General features: G+C 35.9%; 1 protein-coding gene across 1 annotated transcript; it reads right to left on the reverse strand.

Annotated features, from left to right (window-relative positions):
- Positions 1-244: 244 nt before the first annotated feature.
- On the reverse strand, positions 245-14,701 carry LOC113048048 (synaptotagmin-10-like). Its single transcript, XM_026209554.1, has 7 exons — positions 14,395-14,701; positions 12,359-12,821; positions 8,965-9,526; positions 5,888-6,008; positions 3,820-3,991; positions 3,207-3,336; positions 245-2,828 (listed from the first exon to the last, which is right to left on the reverse strand). Exons 1-7 carry the CDS (start codon positions 14,699-14,701, stop codon positions 2,757-2,759), a joined length of 1,827 nt encoding a protein of 608 aa, XP_026065339.1. The 3' UTR covers positions 245-2,756.
- Between the last annotated feature and the right edge of the window lie 6,530 nt (positions 14,702-21,231).

Genomic DNA, 21,231 nt, shown 5'->3' on the forward strand with positions numbered 1-21,231 from the left:
AAATTGAATAGGATCTAAGTGATGCTAAAATAACACTGGCTGCAGATGCTCTGTGTAATAATTTTCTAGCCTTTTTTTTTTAAGTTGACACTCTAAGCAATAAAACAACAATATATACAACAATTGTAAAATGCACTTTGACAATTAAGAATTTATTTAGTTAAAATACATTTGAAACATCCAGTAAAATTATATTTCAAATATTTACTGCATTTGTTTTTTTGCTTTGTTTTTTTTTTTTTTTTTCATTACAAAAGTTATCACAAACTGTACACATCATAACAACATACACAGCGATCGTTTTAGTTGTCAGGTGCAAGTATGACAAAGAATGACTGAGAAGCAGGTCATCAATAGCAAGAACAAGAAGTCACCTCAAATAGTTGAGTGCTAATCAAAACAGTTGTACAATTTTTAGAAGCCATTACACAATATATGCAAATCGTGTATAAAGTTATTCAAGATCACGAGCCCATAGTACAAACCAATCACCAAACGATCCATAGAAATGCACTTTAACAACATAATAAATCAAAGAAATCCTCAATTATATACAAACACTTGAAATGAAATAAAAAATTATACCTCTCAGTAATAATAGGAGTCTAAGTTTCTAAACAATGTTTAATGTACTGGTATCAGCATGCTACAAGAATACATCATCTTTGTTCTATCACATCGACCGAGCTCTGGGGCAGAAGCACTGTCTTGTGCAAATTAATGTTAACAGTACACAGCCATTTGTGTAATTGCCATCATTGTATTATTACTTAATGGACACACCAGAATACTGTCAGAAAACCCAATCATGAGGGTCCAACTTTAAAACATTAGGTGTGCAATATTATAGGTGTACCATATTATTTGCATACCGACTTGATATATGCTGGATGTGTTCACACAAAGAATACTAAACTTGACCACATGGCTACTAATCATCACGCAAATTTCACTCAGATGAAAAGTAAATTAAGTTTCTCTATTGTCCATCCATTTTTAAATTACCAGAAAGCGGATGCTTCATGAATTGTACCTAATGTTTGTGCGGTTGGCAGTGTTCCACCTCTCATTTTGCAGAAAAATCAAAATCTATCACGTTAATTGCTTTTGATGTTATTAATTCTTTGAAAATTTCGACAATTCATTCTTGACCCCCCCTAAAGGAAGCTCATCATCTTCTTTTAATTTTATTGTTAATGACACATCAACACTGATTTCCTTTTGAATGTCATCTGAAGTCTTGGGAGTAATTGATCTGCATATAGCATATTTCGCTAATATTCGCCTGATTATTTATAGCATCTTAACAGAACTTTCCAACAGCGGGATCTCTCTGCATGTGCCAGACACCATTAAAAGTTAATTTACTTGTCTAGTTTTCCAAACACAATCAGAATGTTTTTCAAGTTTAAGAGTTTTAGGAATGGTAAAGGAACAATTTTTTTGGTTGGTTGCAAGCAGTGAAATTTAATAATACATCAATAACTCTAGGAAATGAGAACAGGAGTGGGATGATTGTTATTAGATTTGAGAATTTAATGTTCGGTAAGATTTTCATGTATTTAAAGATAATATCAATTTATATCAACATTATTCTGCGTGTTGATGATATTGGGAGCAATCAACAATTTTATCCAGTTTGTTTTTCTTCTCAAAAACGACTACAATAAAACATGCTACATTGGCTACTGTTGATTTTGACCATAACTTTCAGTATATGCTTTCTAAGAATTTTTTTTTAACACCTAATTATTGGGTATATTATGACAGCTCATAAGTTAACTTTCAGTGCTAGCTAAATTTGATAAACACATCAATACCTTCATGAAGCTTCTCATCCTCTTATCCTATATACATATATTATTTTTAAAGCTGAATTATTTTTTATACATTTTCCATTTATTTACCAACTTTGAGACGTTCAAGTATAATGAGCACATCATTAAATTATAATATGTGATTAAATTTAATGTTTACAACAGTTTTATTAACATGAAGTTTTTAAAAGCATCAATTAAGGAGCAAATGATGTCAGTCAGTAGATTTGTTATTTATGTATTGTAAACATGCTTTGACAATGCTTTCTCCTTCATAATGCCCCTCAGAGTCATGATGACAAACTCTAGAAAGAAGATCTATCTTTTCTCAGTTGTAGACTTTTGACATCTCAGCATATTAGCTGATATAAAGAAATGTTAAGCAACTGTAAAGTATAGACATATTACAGTCTTGATAAATAATTGTAACAATGTTGACAACTTCATTGTTCTCCATTTGGTCTTGTATGAATGTACTGCATACCAAACAGGTCTTGATTTCATATTCAAACACCTCTTTATTTTCACTCCCCTGACCCTGCATTAAATGTGTCAAATATTTTCACCAGACAGGGGAAGATGTATCTGAAATGTTTAAGAATATGAAATTATAAGCACTCTCTTTTCATGTGTCTGTAAAATTTCAAGGAATCATTATACTGTCAAACAGCAAGAGGCGTAACATTTTTTTTTTTTTTACTCTCAGCTTCAAAGTGACCTGAAAACTATTGTTTTAGGAGCCCATAAACTCAGCACCATTAAAACAAAATGTCGAAGAATCAAATACTTGATTGGGTCTGTAGCAGGGATACCAGTATTGATTAGTCATTTTCTAAATAAAAAAGCAACGTTACAAGCTACAACTGGAGAAAAATATACCCTATTAATTATACAAACCAAATGTGTTTTGCAGTTAGATTTGTGTGGACTCCAGGATGTTTAAGGGGTCTGTGAAGGTTTTGGGGATGGACATGATCCTTGACTCTCAAAACTGGATGCTCTTCCTGGCCACTGCAGGGACAGATAATACCAAAATATCAAGTAGTTTACGACATATTATACTTAAATGCACTTGGCAAATGGATCAGAATAAGCCCAAAGTACTACATCAAAGTTCAGTCTAAAAGTTGTCATTTTATTTTTTTTTTAGTTACATATGTAACTATGATTATTATACAGATATTTATTGCATTAGGTCCATTGCAAATATATAATATTTGATTATTAATTAGTTATTGAAAAAAAACTCACATACAGTAAATCCCACAAAATAAATATAAAAAAAAATAATATACATAAAAGCCATAAAAAACCACATAATGCAACACTTTTCCTATAAGGCAAATGACAGCTGGTTCCTGCTTTCTGTTCAGATTCCTAGTTTCTCACCTCACAAAGTGCATGCCAGTGGGTGATGGGCTTGCGTGGGTAAGCTAGCATCTCGTTCCAGTGGTCCCTCCCAAGCCCCTCCGCATCTGGCCCTGCCCTACACACCCCTATCACTTCATTGTGTCCAACTCTGAAAAAGAAACACAACATAAGACTTGTTTTAGAAACCGTTTGCAGTGACGTTAGCTAGCTATCTCAGGACAGAAAGAATGTGCATCCAGATAAAAAGACTAAGGAAATCAGAGGAAATATTATACTTGATCAACAGGACCTTTGTAGAAATTGTCCCACATCCACCCACATATATATTTACTCCTTAATGGTTGAGCAATGTTTTGATGCCATAATCTGCCCTTAATTATAGTGTAGCTGTCTGATTTAATACATTTACACAGCAGTGTTTACAAGAGCAGACTGAAAGATCGCCATTAAGATGTTTGCTGCCAATATTTGAATAACAACTGCCAAGCATGAGTGGTTTCCTGACATAGTATCTGACTTAATATTATAACCATCATCATTATCATCTTTCATGCCGGAATAATTTGTTTTCAGCATGCTATGAATTTGTATGGTCACAGTTTTGATATCATCCAAAGGAGCAAGGACTGACCTGTCGTAATCCATCACCGTGATCGACAGGCTGACCTGCTCCACATTCTCAGGTGGGATGTCGAAAATGATGGCCTCATTATAGACAGGGTTCAGTGTGTTCTTTTTGGTGGTCGTCTTCCGCTTCTTCAGTCTCCGACCATCACATATGAGGGAGACTTTAACATATGGATCTACGGAAAGCAGCAAAGTGAATGTGTCTGAAGCTTTTCAGATCCGTAACACAAAGAGTAAAGCTTTTTTACAAAACCAAACAGACCCAAATAATAGTTTATGCATGGAAGAACATAGTTTTATTTGCATTTATACAACAGTTCTTTCTGGTTTTGGAATCTAATTGGCTGAGAGCCATTTCCAACAGTGTGATATTCAGAATCCGACCATTTCAATGTTTGTACCACTCCGCTTGCAGTATTTCTCAGGGTGGTTCATTTGTGCCTTTGTAACACAATATCACACCAGGAGCAATGCAATATGACTGTATATTGGCACGGCTGTAAGGTAATCACAGCATGCTGATATACAGCCATACTGTGATATTGCTCACTTTAATTTATTTTCTTTTTAGCTGTCTTAACCTATGTTCTGCTTGCGATTTGACAGACCCCACGGACATTTTAATATCTCACCAAATGTACTTAACATTGATATGTCTAGCTGATGGTTTATGAGAACTCATACATAAACAAAATGTTAACCTAATAACATGCATCAAGTGTCCTCTATAAAAAAGCTGTATATCTTTTTGGGAGTTTGCAGAGACCTAAGGCATAAACAAAATGCAATTAATTTTCACATTTCTTCTGATTGACTGAAGAAAGAAACTTCTGCCTGTAGTTTAATTGGATTTATTTTCCTACAATACATTTTTGCAGGGGCGTAGGATTGGAGGACTTGTCCCTACCAATATACAGCAAGTGCCAAACTGTCCCCAGCAATAATTTTGTTCAAACAATTAAATTTATGTATGTTTAGTATTGTAATTTCGGACGCATTTCAATTCAAGACAGCAGTTCAAAACAGTTCATTTAAAAGTTCACTTCAGGAATTAACAAAGTTGCATCGATGAGTTTGACGTTTTGAAGGTGTTTGACAAAACAGAGCAAATGAAAAGAGAAAGCGCAATATATGGCTATTATTAGCTCCCTATATAAAAGCATATGGACAGAAAAAGGTTGTGCGGTAAGACACACAATCTTCCAGTCTAGGATAAAGTCATTATTAGTGGATGAGGAGATACCCCCTGGCAATGTAAAGCGCTTTCAGTGCTTAGAAAATGTGCTATATAAATGTAAATGCAGTTCAATCAGATGCGCATTAAAGTTGTTTTTTTTTTTTTTTTTTTTTTTTTTTTTACAGCGGAGTAAATAAGAATTAGAATAATCCTGGGACCAATTTGATTCATTTTTAAATACAGTGATGCGTGATAAAGACAACCAGCACTCTGATGCTGATGTTGTTGGTTCACAAAATAACAGCTGTGTAATCATTGTCTGTTAAAAATACTTTAAAAAAGTGTTTAGGAGTTATGAGTATGTTGGCAAACATAAGCTATAGTTGAAGACTTTAGGTGACATGAAACTGTGATCAAAGGTCTATCAAAACAGTAAAAATGAATGGGTGTTGGGGGTACTTGGGTTTACTGTATGTCCCCACCAATTTCAAAAGCAAACCTACGCTCTTGCATTTTTGTATTTAAAACCTTAATATATTGGATACTATTGACATTTTTTTCAAAAGTGCATGTCTAAATTGTGATTAATGTTAATTGATTATTTAGGTTTCAACAGTTTCTGTAAATAAGGAGAGAACTGATTTAAAAATTCCAATTATTATTTTCACTGTCATTGGAGTTTCTAAATCAGGGGTGTCTAATCCTGCTCCTGGAGGGGCACTAATATGCAGAATTAAACTCAAATCCTAATTAAACAAAGCTAATCAAAGTCTTTAGGATACTAGCAAATATTTTGGGGTAGGCAGGAGCTAAACTTTGCAAGGAGCAGGTTTGGAACCCCTAAGCATAAAGACAGTACAATTGTGAGGGACAGAAAATGAGGGTTAACACTGACCAGAGTAGCCGGTTATGTCCATGGCTTTCAGATTGCGACATTTGATTACGGTGAGGGTCATGCGTCCAGCCGTGGGAAGATAGCAAAGAGAATACATAATTTCACCCAGATCAACACTCTCCTGAAAGAAAGAAAGAAAGAAAGAAAGAAAGAATATTGTATATATATTGTAATACATATGAGTATGAGTCTTTCTCAAGAGAGCACTTCATGCGACTGCAAACAAAATCGTTATCGACTGACTCTCCAAATAGACTTTTATTTGCCTCGTCAACAACAACATAGCTTGGGAGATATTGGACTAATGTTTGCTCATCATGTTTAAACAAAGCCTTATTCTATATTAAATCTGTAAAAACTTCAGGGAGAAAACAATTACACAGTTGTGGAAAGAAATATGACTTTTCTAATAAAGCAAGCATTTTCCAGAAAGACATTAAGACTTTCATAACAGCTGTGTTTGTGCGCGGAAGCGTTTCTGTGGGATGTATAGTTTGGGTGGCTGGTTCTCGTGCGATTAAATAACTCAATTTTGAAAGAGACAAATCTAGCTTCTCTGACCTTTACTAGCTTTCCAGAGGTGGTAAAGATTATTCTAAAAGGCCCGTGTGTATTTTGCTATTTACAGCCCTTCAGTCCTGGAATAAGACAGCAATAATTGCTTCAAAGGCAGCTACAGATAATTATTAATCTGTCAAGTAACAATATAAATGTCTTTACTGTCACTCATTATTTCTGACAAAGCCATGCAGTTGCCCATAATTGACAAGATTATATCCCAACACTGATTATATATCAAACAGATGTGGTACCTCCTCTGTTGTATTATGACGTCAGATCCCTTTCTGTCACATCCTATCCCCTCCTCTGACTGCTCTTGTTATCCACACCACAACTGTTGAATACAGAGAGCCACTGGCTAGTTCTGGAGTCACATCTACTATCAGCATCTATGTCCAAAACAATTCACAAATCTTTTTGGGGCAATAATACCCTTCCTGTTTTGACTGGCCAGCTTCCTCTCCTCCAGATCTGAATGGCCTTGTGCCACAGTAGCAATGTGCTCCAAAAACAGAGAACAAAATTAGACCTTCAAACGTCAGCTAAAGATAAAATAGAGGGGTTCAATGTGCAGGCGGAAGTGTATAGGAGCAGGGCTGCAATCTATGGCTCCAACTATTTTAGGAATTGAGAGTTACTAGCTTCTTTCCGCAGTTGGGGGCCTTAGAGCAGCTGGTCTGGTTCTGAGAGTCAGTTTTTGTCCCTAAAGGGCAGTTGTAATACTCTTATAATGGAGCACAACAGGTCGAAATCTCTCCACTGCCTTTCCAACACTAAACATCAATACTTCAGAATTGTAGCTATGAGGCAAAGCAATAGTTGTTGAAGAGATGAGAAGGAAATGGCATGAGAATGATCCAAATGTTAGAAAATACAACATAAGTGCTTTGACAGACACCGAAATGTGCATCCCTGTCAAGCAGACAACAGAGAAATGAATAAATATGCTGAAAACAACACAATGAGGAAATTAATGAGCCTGAAAGAGAATGATGCATCAAATAAGTAGGAAGACGCAATTGCGTTTCCCAAACAGGAATGAGTCATCACAGATTCTCTCTGTGGTGAACAAAATGAAACGCTGTCACCACTTACTTTGTCTTTGAAGCAGGAAGGCAGAGGAAAGTCATTGTTAAATGCATCTGAATCACTGTAAGTGAGGTGAGTGTGACAAACTATGCCTTTCACCTCTACACATCATCTAGCAATTTGACAAGTCAGTAATGTAATAATATATAATATAACGTCAAACTTGTTTGCATATTACCACTTAAAAAGGTTTTAATGTTTCAGGTGCTGTGAGATATCATAGATTCTGAACTAAGTGCCCAAACCTTTTTCTTTACCTAACCTTTACAACCTTTTTTCTTCAGATATTTAGTAATATAGTATATGCCTATGATAAGGCTAAATACTTTTATATTATTCAAACGCTATCTATTAAAGGGATAGTTTATCCAAAAAGAAAAAAATATATATTATAATTTACTCACCCTCATGTTGCTTCAAACCTGTATGACTTTATATGTGAAAGACAAAATAGGATATAACGGTTATAACATTCTTTAAAATATATTCTATTTACCGAAGAAGAATGGAAGTCACAATGATTTTGAATGGCATGAGGGTAAGTAAATGATGACTGAATTTTCATTTTGGGTAGAACTGTTCCTTTTATAAGAGCTGTCCTTAAAAATCCCTCATAAATAACATGACTGGTGCGGTTACATAAGCTCTGATATATTAACTGAGGCGTAGTGAGTGGGATTCATTATCATGTAGGCCAATCTGACTAAGCAACCTAAAAAAATACTACAGAGGAAACTGTTTATGTTCCTTTGACCTAAAAATGTACTGCCAATAACATTTCTTATTGTAGTCTGCAGTCAGTGGGACGGTAGAACAAAATCAATTCCACACCTGTTGGATTAGTCATGGCTGTCGTTTGAAGGCTCTGGCTTGATAATCATGCTTCCTGTGGCTCTGGAAACTGGCAAGTGTATCTATATTTGGAAGGGGTATGTGGGTGCCCTGAAAGGGTGACTCAGTTTGCCGATGAGTCTCCCCTACACCTAGCTTTACATAACAGATCAATCTATCCGTTAATGAGACCTTCACATGTGTGCAGTCAGTTCCCCTTGAGCTCTGTTTCACTGAAGAAGAAGTATGTGACCAGTTAGTACATATGTGAATACAGCTGTCCTTGTACTTCTTTTCATCCATTTGTTCGTTTATTTTCCAAAGAAATCTATGTCAAGCCAACATTCAGTTTGTCTTGACAAATTTGGTTACAGATAAATTTCTTTGAGTTTGTATTCATTAAAGTTACTCTTCCTAAAATTCAAATTATACTTCCTGTTTGCCACCTTAACTCAAATTCAATACAAATTTAATTAGAAAGACATTCCCAATTGAACTCTGAATGGTCGACAACGATTCCAAAAATATGGTCTAATTAAAGTATCTGAGGAAAGTACTGGTTATGGCCTTTGATTTTCTATATGGACTGTACTTACTGTAGTTGCAACAAGGATGTCCTTCCAAACCACAGCTTCGCGTGATAGGTCAGAGAGCTCAAACAGGTTATCAACCACCACCTCACCGATCATGTCATGACTCGTAAAGCGGTCAAAATCGAACACGCTGAAGTGCAACTTGCGATTGCACAGCTCACTGTACTCCACAGGGAAGCAGAATGTCTCGTCGAACGTGGGGTTAAGCGTCTTGCGGTGGACCCTCGTCTGAAACTTCTTTTTGCGCTCTGGAAGCAGGTAGATCTTCACGTAGGGGTCAGAGGTGCCTGTGAAGTCTTTGGCGGGCAGGTCCAGGGCCTTTAGAATGCGAACCACTAGAGCTTGTTCCTCGTAGTCGTAGCTGAGGGCAAAGCTCAGCTTGCCGCACGTCTCTACCGGCTCCTTGGCGCCCTCTTCAGAGTCCACAGACTTCTGCTTGTACAGCTCAGGTTTGATACGACCGATACTGACTGTAGACGACTGGCGCACAGGTAGAGTGTCCATGGTGAAGTCCACACTGGTCACATTCATCTGCCGCGGAAGGTGTCGGCGGAAAGAATTGTGCCTATAACAAAAGAGAAGAACTTTATTGCTACTTATGAAAAGATGTATCAAAATATTTTGTAGTTACTAATGGATCTTCTGTAGTAAAAGGATGCCATCAGGATGAAAGTTCTAACATCTGCTTAAAACAACACAGTCCACCGGTTAACCAGTTGTTGTTTTTTTACAAACGTGCAGATTTTTTCTTCACAAGATGTTAACTGATGGACTGGAGTCATGTGGATTACTTGTGGATTATTGTGACGGCACCCATTCACTGCAGAGGATCCATTTGAGGAAGTGAGCAAGTGCTAAATTTGACCAAATCTGTTCTGATGGGAAAAACCTTGTCTACATCTTATGGTCTGAGTGTGAGTTAGTTTTCAAGGCAAAATGTAATTTTTTGGGGAAATAGTAGCAAGGTTCCTTTTAGATAGTTACTCCCTAGCACTTAAGTATGGCATGTTCTTCTTTGATTTCATTTTTAGCAACCTTTATATTGTAGGCTTGACAATATTTCAATATCACAATAGTTAGACCTGGATCTTTTTTACTAGAAAACCTATTTTCAACACTCATCATGACTCATGAGGAAATCATAGTTCTTTACTTATCCTTGGTGTTTCCTAGCAACTAGCACCTTTAGGACGATGACAACAAACATATGACAATGACAGCATGATACGAAAAAGTGATGTATTGTATAATTTAACATAATTAACTTCTGATATATTAATCATAATATTTACCAAATGTTAACATTTTTCCCCCTTATAAGTCTGGAAAAAATAAGCTCTCTCTCTTTAGTTTGTCCAACTCTTGTCTGTCACCTGCATGTTTGCTTTACATTACACCTTGCAATTTGCACAAACATCCTGAAACAATGCAATGATGAATTGAAGATATAATTAACTACTGTCTTTGGATGCTTGGAAGATCACTTCTTTTTTATTAGCACATATACCTGTCAGTCACCTGTTGCAAAATAAACTAAAACCTATTCACTACATGAAATAAAACCTCTCTACTCATTGATTTTGGTTCATGCGAGCTATCTAACAATAGTGTTTATCTAATTACAGCAAAAGTACATTTTTGAAGGAATGGGCATCATGCTCATCCATGGTTAAATTAATTGTACATACTTCAATATAACATTGTAACTATAGCACAATAGAAACAGACCTGAATTCCAGCTGAGATAATAAATTAATTTAATGGATATTTTTTTGCTTTATATGTGGAAAAAAGTATGTAATTTCTTACTGCACTTAATGGGTTGTGGCTGTGAGTCAAATCTTCGAAATAAGCACTTGAGGCATTGTAAAACAATAAGGAGTTAAATAATAATAACAATTCACATATCTTCAGTTCCTTCTCCAGAAAACTAAATGATTAAAAACCTACAATAGTGCATTAACTCATTAGAAATAGTTTAACTTGATCTTCTTCACAACATAGTTCTGCTCACTTTAGTGATCAACCGACCATGAAATGACCATTTCAAAGAAACTAGCTTCACATTTAGCGTTTTTAAAGTCTTTTGAAGAAGGTTTGCCATTATTTCAAGGCATACAGTATCTGCCTCTTTATTTATTTTATTGTTTTATTAATATTAGAAGTGAAACTCGAATCCATGTGATGTATTTCCAGATAAGTTAATATTTAAGAAATGACAGAAGAATGGGGGGAGGGGGATGTGTCAACCCAAGTAGAGCCAACCAGTCTTTCACTATGACCTTTAAGTAGCTTTACCTAACCTTTTTTTGCACCCCATCAATGTGCACCCCATCAAGGACACCTTATTTGTTAAAGCACGTTGAAGTTTTTGATGACAGTTCTGTGGCGTATCAACAATGGATTCCATGTAAATCTGAGCACAGCTGTTCCTCACCTCTCCAATCGGGCAAACGGTCACAGCATGTCAGGGCTATTGCGTGGCAACACTAATTACATCCCTGCTCTCTTTAAACACGGTTCCACGTGAAACAAAGTGAAGAAAAACTGATTGTTTAATTGCTGGGGTCATGTAATTCTGTTGCCATGGCAATGTGACTCTAGGGCTCTGATTGGTGAACTATAGTGATTAATGGGCGTATGCAGCAACCAGGAGATGTGCCATCACACATCAACAGGGTGAATATGTAAAAATAGAGTTTTGATAATAATTACAAAGAATAAAAAAAAAACTATTTTATTCCTTAATTCCTTTTATTTGGATATATATATATATATATATATATATATATATATATATATATATATATATATATATATATATATATATATATATATATATATATGGGGTATATATATATATATATCCATCTATTAGTATATATAGAAGCATATATTTTACATATATTGTTTAACTAACATTTAAAGTAGTTACTTTGTAATAATGTAAATATTTTAAAATGATACTGTATAGATTTTTTGTAGTATAAATAGATGTTCAGTAACAGAAAATGTTTTTCAAAATGATTTTTATTATAAATGCTGGTGCAGCTTAGGTTGTTTTATTTCTAGCTGGAAGGCAGCCATGAAAAACATAAATCTGGATATCTCATAAATGAAAAAACAGCTGCTCTGTCATTTGCTGCATTCAAAGGCAGTGATCAAACCATTCAGTACGCGTTTATCATTCAGTAAAGGCATCCCTTTATAAGCATATCCTCTCAATTATACCAAGCACATATTTTTTATTTTATTTACTTAAGTTATTTACTCAAGTGGCAATAATGAAATGATTAACTCCCTTCTGTAGTGTCATACAATGTGCAATCCAGCATCAAAAGTAGATCTCTATGTACTGTACTTTATCATGCAATTGGCATTCAGATGTGTGCATCACCTGGAGGATGATGTAGGTTCAGTGGTCTGCCTCTGGATTTTGGCCTGCTTGCTCAGATGGTTATGCAGGGCCTGCTGCACCTCAGCAGGTATGTCTGGTGATGTCTGGCTGATCTTCATGGCTGCCTCCAGAATCTTAACCGAGCTGCGCCCATTGACCTTCACTTCTGGTACCTTCCTCTTCTTATCGTTCTCATCCTCATGCTGGATTTGCGATGGCTGCCTTCCCACAGTTCCAATTGCCTTGGCCTCAGGATGAGGAGACACGGAACGAGTCACCGGAGGTCGGGCTGGGGACAGGGGAGCCTCGGGCAGCACCTCCAGCCGGCAGCTGTCAGCATTGGATGAGAGCGCCTTGCTTCTCCAAATGGGCCAGCACAGCTTCCAAAAGACAAAGAGAGAGACTACCAAAAGGGCGAGCCCACAGAAACCTACGACCACAGCTAGGAGACTTACAGAGATGTCTACAAGCAACAGGAGGAAGAGAGAGAGAGAGAGAGAGAGAAAAGAGGCAAGATTGGAAGGAGAGTGTGTTGAGGAGATTGTGAAGAACAGAAGGCGAGGGGAAAAGGAGACGAGGACAGGAGAAAGAGATAAATGATCACCAGACAAGCAGACAGAGAGCACCAGCAACAATAAATTATGCATGACAGACAAACAGGAGAAAGAGGGAGAGAGAAAAAGAAAAGAAAGAGAGGGCAAGGTATAAGAAAAAGAAGACTAAAAATGTGCTTGTTTAGTAAAGCAGAGATTTGAGTCATTTTACTCCCCATTTTGGTGGTCCATGCAACCAAAGAATAAAAAAGTTGTTTCACAGGGACTCAAAAAACTTAATTTAAAAATGTTAATTATCTCAGTCACAATTTTGATGCTAAAAGGTCTCTGAATGAGTGGCACTGTTGAACCTACATATGTGTCCAACAGGTGCAAGAGTTTCCGCTACTTAGTGCACTGCACAGTGCAACACATAATTATAGTTGATTGCTGTATCATGAAGAGAGTTTTAGCACCATCCTGCTAATGGTGCTACTAACCGATAAGAAATGAGCTACAGAGATGGACTTTTTCTCATACATGACCACTTCCCTGAAAATTTAAGAATATGATTATAAAAATATATTGATATCATTTGCATCAGCATTCTGTCATGTAATTTTATTTCTGGCTTCTGATACACATGGCCATACTTCATTGTGAACCTTAGTCCCCACTCTTTGCAGTATAGAACATCTTGTGCTGTCTGATGTTTCAAGAGACTTTAAAGCCTATGTCACTTGTAGCTCTGTATTTAATTTCGGTTTGCTCTGGACTTCAGGGTTAAAACAAATATATTGACCAAGATTTCCACAATAAATGAATGCACAAAACATTCATGGATTGCATTAGTGTTACTCATCCTAGTACTGTGGTGCTGTAGGTTGCACACTTAATTGAATAGGGATACGTTTTTGGCAAAATTTTTTAAAAATATATATATTGAAACATGCAGATTTTGTAGATCAAATATATGCGTTATTCACTTGTAGTAGGCTACTTACATTTATTTACTACGTTTTATCGGAGAAAACTAGCGAGTTTTTCATGCAGTATTTTTTTTACGAAACGTCTGACGCAAGAAATGTTACACCAAAAAAAGAAAAAAAAAGAAAAGTACTTCAGGCACTAATATTTACTTTTAAAGTTCTAATATGTACCATTTAGAGGTAAATGGTGTATCTACACACATGTGTATCTTGCAGCTTTTGTACCTTACTATAAACCGGCCCAGTGAAATAAAACTGAAAACGAATAGTGTTGCCAATTTCTAACTTTTTGCTCACTGAAAATCAACAAGTGGAACCGTCTGCCAGGGTAATGGATGATTTCAGGTAATGTTAAGAATGTTTTTATAACCGTGAACAAACTTTTCAAACTTTCAGCGATCTTCCTCGGCGCGCTCGTGTGAGCGTGCCTCTCTAACTAAAGTTCCAGGGGACATATGTTTGTGAGACGATAACAAAACATCGTTTAGGTTACATTTACCTGAACTTCCTTTACCTGGTATGTTGCTCTCCAGTGGAAATATATCAGCGCATTTCTCCCGGTCGACGTGCCCGGCGAGGCATAGCTCCGTCACTATTTGGATAGCCCTTTGGCACAGGCTGATGCCGTCCTCTGTGCGGACATTCATGTCTTTCCTATTAATCCATTGTATGTTGGACGCTGCGTGAGGGCGAGGGTTCATTGGGCCACCATGTGAGCTGCTAAGCGCAGCTGATGCATAAGGGAATGGAGAGAGAGTGATGCATCTAAGTCCATGTCCTCCGCGCAAAGGCGCACCAGATTCTTTGGCGCGGGGAAACATTGTTAGGGGCATTTCTACACTGCCCAATCGGAGACACGCGTTGTCTAGAGAGGGAGGAACATAAATAGAACGCAAAATATACATTATGTTCTCATTATTTGAGGGAAAACAAGTTCTTCCAATGGAACATGCTTTTTCTTTGAGAATGAGCTGTAAGCAAACTGCACTGTATGCAGTATGATGTTTATTTCTATTTTATATGCATATATGACCACTCATTGCTTCATAAAAAATATATATATATATATATTTTTTTTTTCTTAAAAACTTGTATTTGCTTTAACTGTTCTACTTTAAAGCTCTTTGATAAAGTTCTGTGTAATAGTTCATTGAACGTATTTTTACTTTATTATCAATTATTTATACAAAAGGAGTTTACAAATGAAATGTAAACATTAATTTTCAGAGGTAGAAACAAGTCAGATATGAATAGACCTTGTATTTAAACGAGGTTTAATGAATGAGAGAACACTATGTGCTTGACTCAGTGCTGCTCATACAGTCTGACAATCTCCTTGACAACCAAACACAAACTGGGGAGCAGTAGAGGCATCATCCTCATGCAGACCCATGTGTATGTGGCTTTGCCCTGTAAGACCATCGACTTCAGAGAATGCGCTTGTCTCACTAAACACATGGACATAGTTTTGCCTGGTTGATTTATACAGGCAGACTGGATATAGAACAAAAGTTTCTGGGTTCAATCAAAACCCTGACTGACCCAGTATGTAGCAGATCTTTTCTGAATAAGTGACCGCAATTGAAAATCTCCACATAGTTGTCTCTGCAGTTTATTAATATTATTATTAATGTTTCTAACATATTTAATTTAATCACGAATTTAATATCAGTGTGGATTCCATTTCATTGTTCCTGTGCCACTGAAATGTCAATAAATAAATAAATAAATGAAAGTAATCAAACTGTTTTCCGATTAGTTTAATGTAATCAACATTTTCTTTGCAGTTTATGCATCCTTGAGTCTCGCTCCTGTTCTATTTGGATGTGACCATTTTCTTTCCTAATGCATTTGTTGAACACAATAACAGTGTAATGCTATAGGAAAAACGTGACCTGGTTTCTTAGAGGTGTGTGAGTGTGTGTGCACGTGCCCTGTGCTGGGAATATCTCTTTCCAGGAATGACAACCATGAAAATGATTGCCATCAAACAGTACTTACTCTCAGGCTTAAGTGGCATGTTATTCTCTCATGAAGTCTACTCAGTCTGCTAGCAATGGGGGCTGTCCGTGGTGCTGAAATGTAATTATAATAGGCTGTACTTACAGCTAAGAGCCACTATTGTGCTGGATAAAGTTCAGATGAATGTTAATGTGCAAGAGCTAATGTAATAAATGCAGCACTTACAAATATTTTGCTCATATCAGCATAGATAAATGCAGGTCTCTTACCAAATTTGGGAATAAATACAGGTATTTTACCACATTTTAGGAATATTTCACCAAAAAAAAAAAAAAAAAAAAAAATGCTGATAATTTACTTAACCTCAGGCCATTCAAAATGTAGATGAGATTTGGAGAAATTTAACATTAAGTCACTTGCTCACCAATGTATCATGTGCAGTGAATGGGTGCCGTCTGAATGAGAGTGTAAACCACTGATAAAAACATCACAATACGCCACACTATAATCCATCACAATAATCCAATTGACATGACTCTAGTCCATTCTTTAAAATCTTATCACGCATAAAGCTGTCTGTTTGTAGTAAACAAATCCATTATTGAGAATTTTTAACTTCAAACTGTTACTTATGGCTAAAATTTGACTCATCTATCATTTTGGCAAGTGGAAAAAAGTTGTCTCATTAGAATCAGCACAGTTCAAGCACTATTTACAAGTTAAAACAGTACAAAACAATTATATAGAATGTCAGTGTATTTTTATTTGAGAGTACAACAAAAAATTGACTTTTTCCCTGGAGGAAGTGTTTTTTATGGATTATGGTTTCATATTTTGTCCAGAAGTGACAGTAAAAAAAAAAGGCATTTACTGCAGAGTATTCATTGGTGAGCAATTGATGTAATGCAAAATTTCTGTAAGTCTTTTCTGATGTAAAAAAAGAAAAAAAGAAAAGAAAATTAAGGTGCATTTTGGATGGCCTGAGGGTGAGATTTTTGCGTGAACTCTAACTTTATGATATAGTCAGTTATATTTGCATCATTCTCAGTAATAATACTGATAAGTATGAGAGACTAGTGCAGCTTCTGGTCATAAAATGTATTTATTTTTGAACCAACACCATTTGGCATATGTAAGAACAGAATGGCTGGTTCGGTTCAATAGGTCAGTCAAAACACTGTATTTATACAGCATTAAATAGCATGTGCAGATTCCATAACCTAAAATAATGACGAATATATTTAAGATAAGTAATGTCAATTAGCATTTCAATGATACGGTTCTTATGGCACGCCATTAAGTACAGACGCTCCCATGTCTCACATGTCCATAAACATCCATTAGAGCAGCAGGAAGATGCAGAAACCCAAATTACTCTTGTAACTATCTCTTTATTTACAGAGAAAATCTCACACTCTCGCCATGGAGGAAATATCACTTAGATTTGTTTTCATGACACTGAAAGCTATTTGGGAGATGAAACAGTAAAAACAATGTGCAAGGACTTGTTCTTAAATGTTGGCACATTTCAGGCATGTATTCTTGGGTTTATGAGGTACAGCAGTTTTTTTTTTTTTTTTTAATTCCTGATTTGTCTTAGCAATACTGCATCTATGTTCTGTCACTTCTTTAACTTCCAGTTTTTATCCTTTGTGCAATCATACTGTGTAATTAAGATATACTTCCTCACATGCTATTTTGTTGTAGCCAGAAAGGAGCAAGATGTTTTCGTACAAAGTATATGGTGATTGCATGTTAAAGCATATAATGTGATTTATTTTGTTTAAATTCATAAACAGTATAAGAGGTTGCAAAACATTATATTTTAAAGGAATACTTCACCCAAAAATATTAATATAATAACTGCTGAATATTTTCTTACCCTAAGATGTAGATGACTTTGTTTTTAAATCGGAACAGAAATGTAGCATTACATCGCTTGTTTACCAAGGGTTCCTCTACAGTGAATGAGTGCTGACAGAATGAAAGTTCAAACATCTGATAAAAACATCACAATAATCCACAACATGACATCAGTTAACATCTTGTGAAGTGAAAATATTACTTGTGAATTATAATGGTTTTTATCAGTGCAGAGATTCCATTGGTGAGAAAGAGTTTTAATGCTAAATTACTCAAAAACAAACTCAAAACAAACTCATCTACATCTTGGAAGCCCTGACAGTGAGTTAATATTCAACAAATTTTTATTTTGGGGTAAACTACCCCTTTAAGTCATTTTTGTTTTGTGGTTCAAAGAAAGCATGCTGACCTTTAACTAAGTTAAATTCGACTTCTTGTTTCTCCTGCCACTAATTATAAGCTGTTGTTTTCCTTTAATCACATGGTTAACAGACAGTATCCTAGGGCCACTTGTATAATTTGCTACATCCTTTCTCATTCCTTGAAAGGTTAAATTAATTCTTCATCTGTGTTAAGGTTCATTGCCCAAGAATCCCATTGTAGGATTGTAAAAGTCACCCTTTTTAAAACAAAGTAACTGCTTACAATGATTTTTTTTAAAGATTATTTTCTGTATTTCCCTAGCTAGCTAGTACTAATTCAGTGACAAAAAGACAATAATGCATTGAATGTGCATTCCAGAAAAAGCTGTAAATACATCAGCAAAAACATGTTGTTCTCTTAGAATAACTGCTGCTTGACTATCAATAGAGGACCTGCATAAGCGCACATTCACAAACACACTCTGAAATTGATGATCATCTTTTCACACACAAATACATTGTCATGCGCACACACATACACAAGTCTAAAGATGAGCAGAGGTTTGTTAGAGCCTCATACCGAGCTGTTCTGAGTGATTACCTCTGCATGGCTAACCCGCTGGACACCCCCTGTGATTGTGAAGTCATTATTCATAAAAGAGGCGATTCTTGCATAACTACAGTAAAAATTTATTGTAGTGCATTTCTATCAGTCTTGTTCTGATTTAAAAAGCTCAATTGCAATTGTTCGGTAGTGTTCTTTTTGCAAGATATTAGTATCCATGAAACAATGTTTTGAAGGCTGGTATTTTTTATTTTATTTGAATGTGAATTCAGAATCTTTTTTTTTTTTCAAATGCATATTATCATTTGCATCATTATTTTTATGCATTTCATCGTAATGTGTGTCCTGTAATGTACACGTCAAAGTCAAGTGTATTCTCATTTATAATTCATTTCAGTATAACAAAAAAAGCTAAATAAATAAATAAAAAGATAAAAAACATCTGATTCTAAAATGCATATTCTAATTCTCATAATTGACATAATTACCTAAGTGTACTAATTGTTTTGCCATTTTCAAACAAAAACACTCAATTTGTATTTTTCTTTTATTACAAATCTTTGTTTTCTCCCATTGTCCATGAGGGAAAAAATCAAAAGGAGCAAGCCTGACGAATAAAAACAGTTCTTGCATCCTCTTGTTGGTGCTATCGTTTCAAGGATCACCATGGTAACAAATGACATTAAAATGTCAAAACAGAGCCAATTGGAAACTGTATGCAGGCTGTTACAATCACGCTCAATTGTTTAGTAGCTGATATTTGTCAATGTATAGGAATATCTTGATTGTTCTAACAATATGTGATTAGAATGACAATAGGATGCTTTTTATAGTTATTATGTTGACAACATCTGTTTTAGCACCAATGGAGATTTGTGCAAACAAACCGATGTGCTACTTCATATTAATGTTGTAACAATGAGTATGAAGTATTTTCTATATTTATATAAGGTCAGTTATTAGTGTGGTTTGGCATGCCAACATAAATAAATATTAAATCTGAAGATATCCCTATCAGTATTTAAAATATTTTGACCATAAAGAGCATTATACAGTGATTGTCAATATGAAACACCCTCACAAGACTCCCAAAGCACATCCATGGTGTGACATTTGCATGTGTGTGTGTGAATATGTCCATGCAAGAATGCTCTGGACCGCAGCTTTACTCTCAAATAGGCGTTCACCGTTCATCAGTCTTGCTCTTTGATTGCCCCGTTGCCAAGGCAACCCCATCGCCAGTCAATACTGGGGACTGCCGGTGGAGGTCTTCCTTACTGTCTAGCTGAGCTATAATTAAACTCCAATTAGACTGAGCATCCACTGCAAATCTTCGCCACTGGCTTTTTCGTACAAGGAGGTAGGAAGAGATGGAAGAAAGCGTCTCAGCAGGAGCACTCCAACTGCACGTGTGCTTAATGGATGTGTTCAAACCTTATAACACACTGCAGTACACTAGCGACAATCACCCTGCACTGTATCTGATCGGTTAATGGAAACATTTATTGAAGAAACAGGGACATTTTGGGGAAACTGGCCATTTGCTGCTTTCATCTAAATCAGCTATAAATGTGGAAAGCTGGTTCCAGGTTGAGACCTCCATGGAGAAGCTTAGCTTGAAGCTTAAAGCAACATGATGGAAAAAAGATGTCTGTGAGCAGCAACCCTCCAGTGACTCGCTCATCCTCATTCAGAGAGAGATTAAACCCTCACGCTTACAGCTTCAGATCTTTTACTTGAAGAAGAAAATCACCATATGTATTATATAGAAACAATTTATTATATTTAAATATTTATTATATATAATATAAGAAATAAACATGAAAAGCTCTGATTATTGGGTCTTTTGTGTATTAAACAGGTTTTGCAACTCTTGAATATCTCATAGATGACAGAGCATTCTTAAAAGTCTCTGGAGCTGCAGTGAAATCTAGTTATTATCCTCTCAGCATCTGATTTTTAAAAGAGTAACGTCAACTTCTTGATTGAAGAGTGATGATTTTCACTCTTAGCCACAGCGTATTTTATCAGCATAACTGTTAAAATGTTAAGATTATCACAATGTGGTTTACTTACTCAATAACAAGCCTTTTAAAACCGATATATGCTCAGAAATTAATTAGCGTAGGATGACATTGATTTGAACAGTTAAACAAGAATTTAGTACAGAGCAACTTAGATTTTAGAGGCAGTATTGAGAGTTACTTTGTGTGCTTGAAAGCGTTTTGCTTAAAAGGTGTCCTCGTTGTCTATCTTTAAAAAAAGGGGGTGGGGGGTGCTTGGTTTGATATTTTGGTGAAGTAATGACATCAATACATTTTCAGGTTTTGAGTAAATGGCCAAGTACTCTTTCAAGATTAGTTTTATAGCTCTCTTGGGAATATATCTGACAGAAGCATTCATGTGAAACATTAACCAGTGAGACATTTGGTCAAGCGTAGCCGTATAAGAGAGGGCTGAATTGCTTTTACAGCGCAAGTCATGACCAACAAATCCATGCTTCATAAATCTCTCACTCATCAACCGGGGGTGAAATATTGAAAGATATTTTCATTCATTCTCCATTGATACCGACCCACCAGCAGATCCACTAAGAGAG

This window comes from Carassius auratus, chromosome 29 (genome assembly GCF_003368295.1).
Source record: "Carassius auratus strain Wakin chromosome 29, ASM336829v1, whole genome shotgun sequence".
Taxonomy (NCBI): domain Eukaryota; kingdom Metazoa; phylum Chordata; class Actinopteri; order Cypriniformes; family Cyprinidae; genus Carassius; species Carassius auratus.

Coding starts and splice junctions, on each gene's coding strand:
- LOC113048048 (XM_026209554.1), bottom strand. CDS start 14,701: ATGTTTCCCCGCGCCAAAGAATCTGGTGCGCCTTTGCGCGGAGGACAT. Junction 9,527..12,358: donor GAACCTACATCATCCTCCAG/GTGATGCACACA, acceptor CTTTTGTTATAG/GCACAATTCTTTCCGCCGAC. Junction 3,992..5,887: donor GGACATAACCGGCTACTCTG/GTCAGTGTTAAC, acceptor TGCTTTCCGTAG/ATCCATATGTTAAAGTCTCC.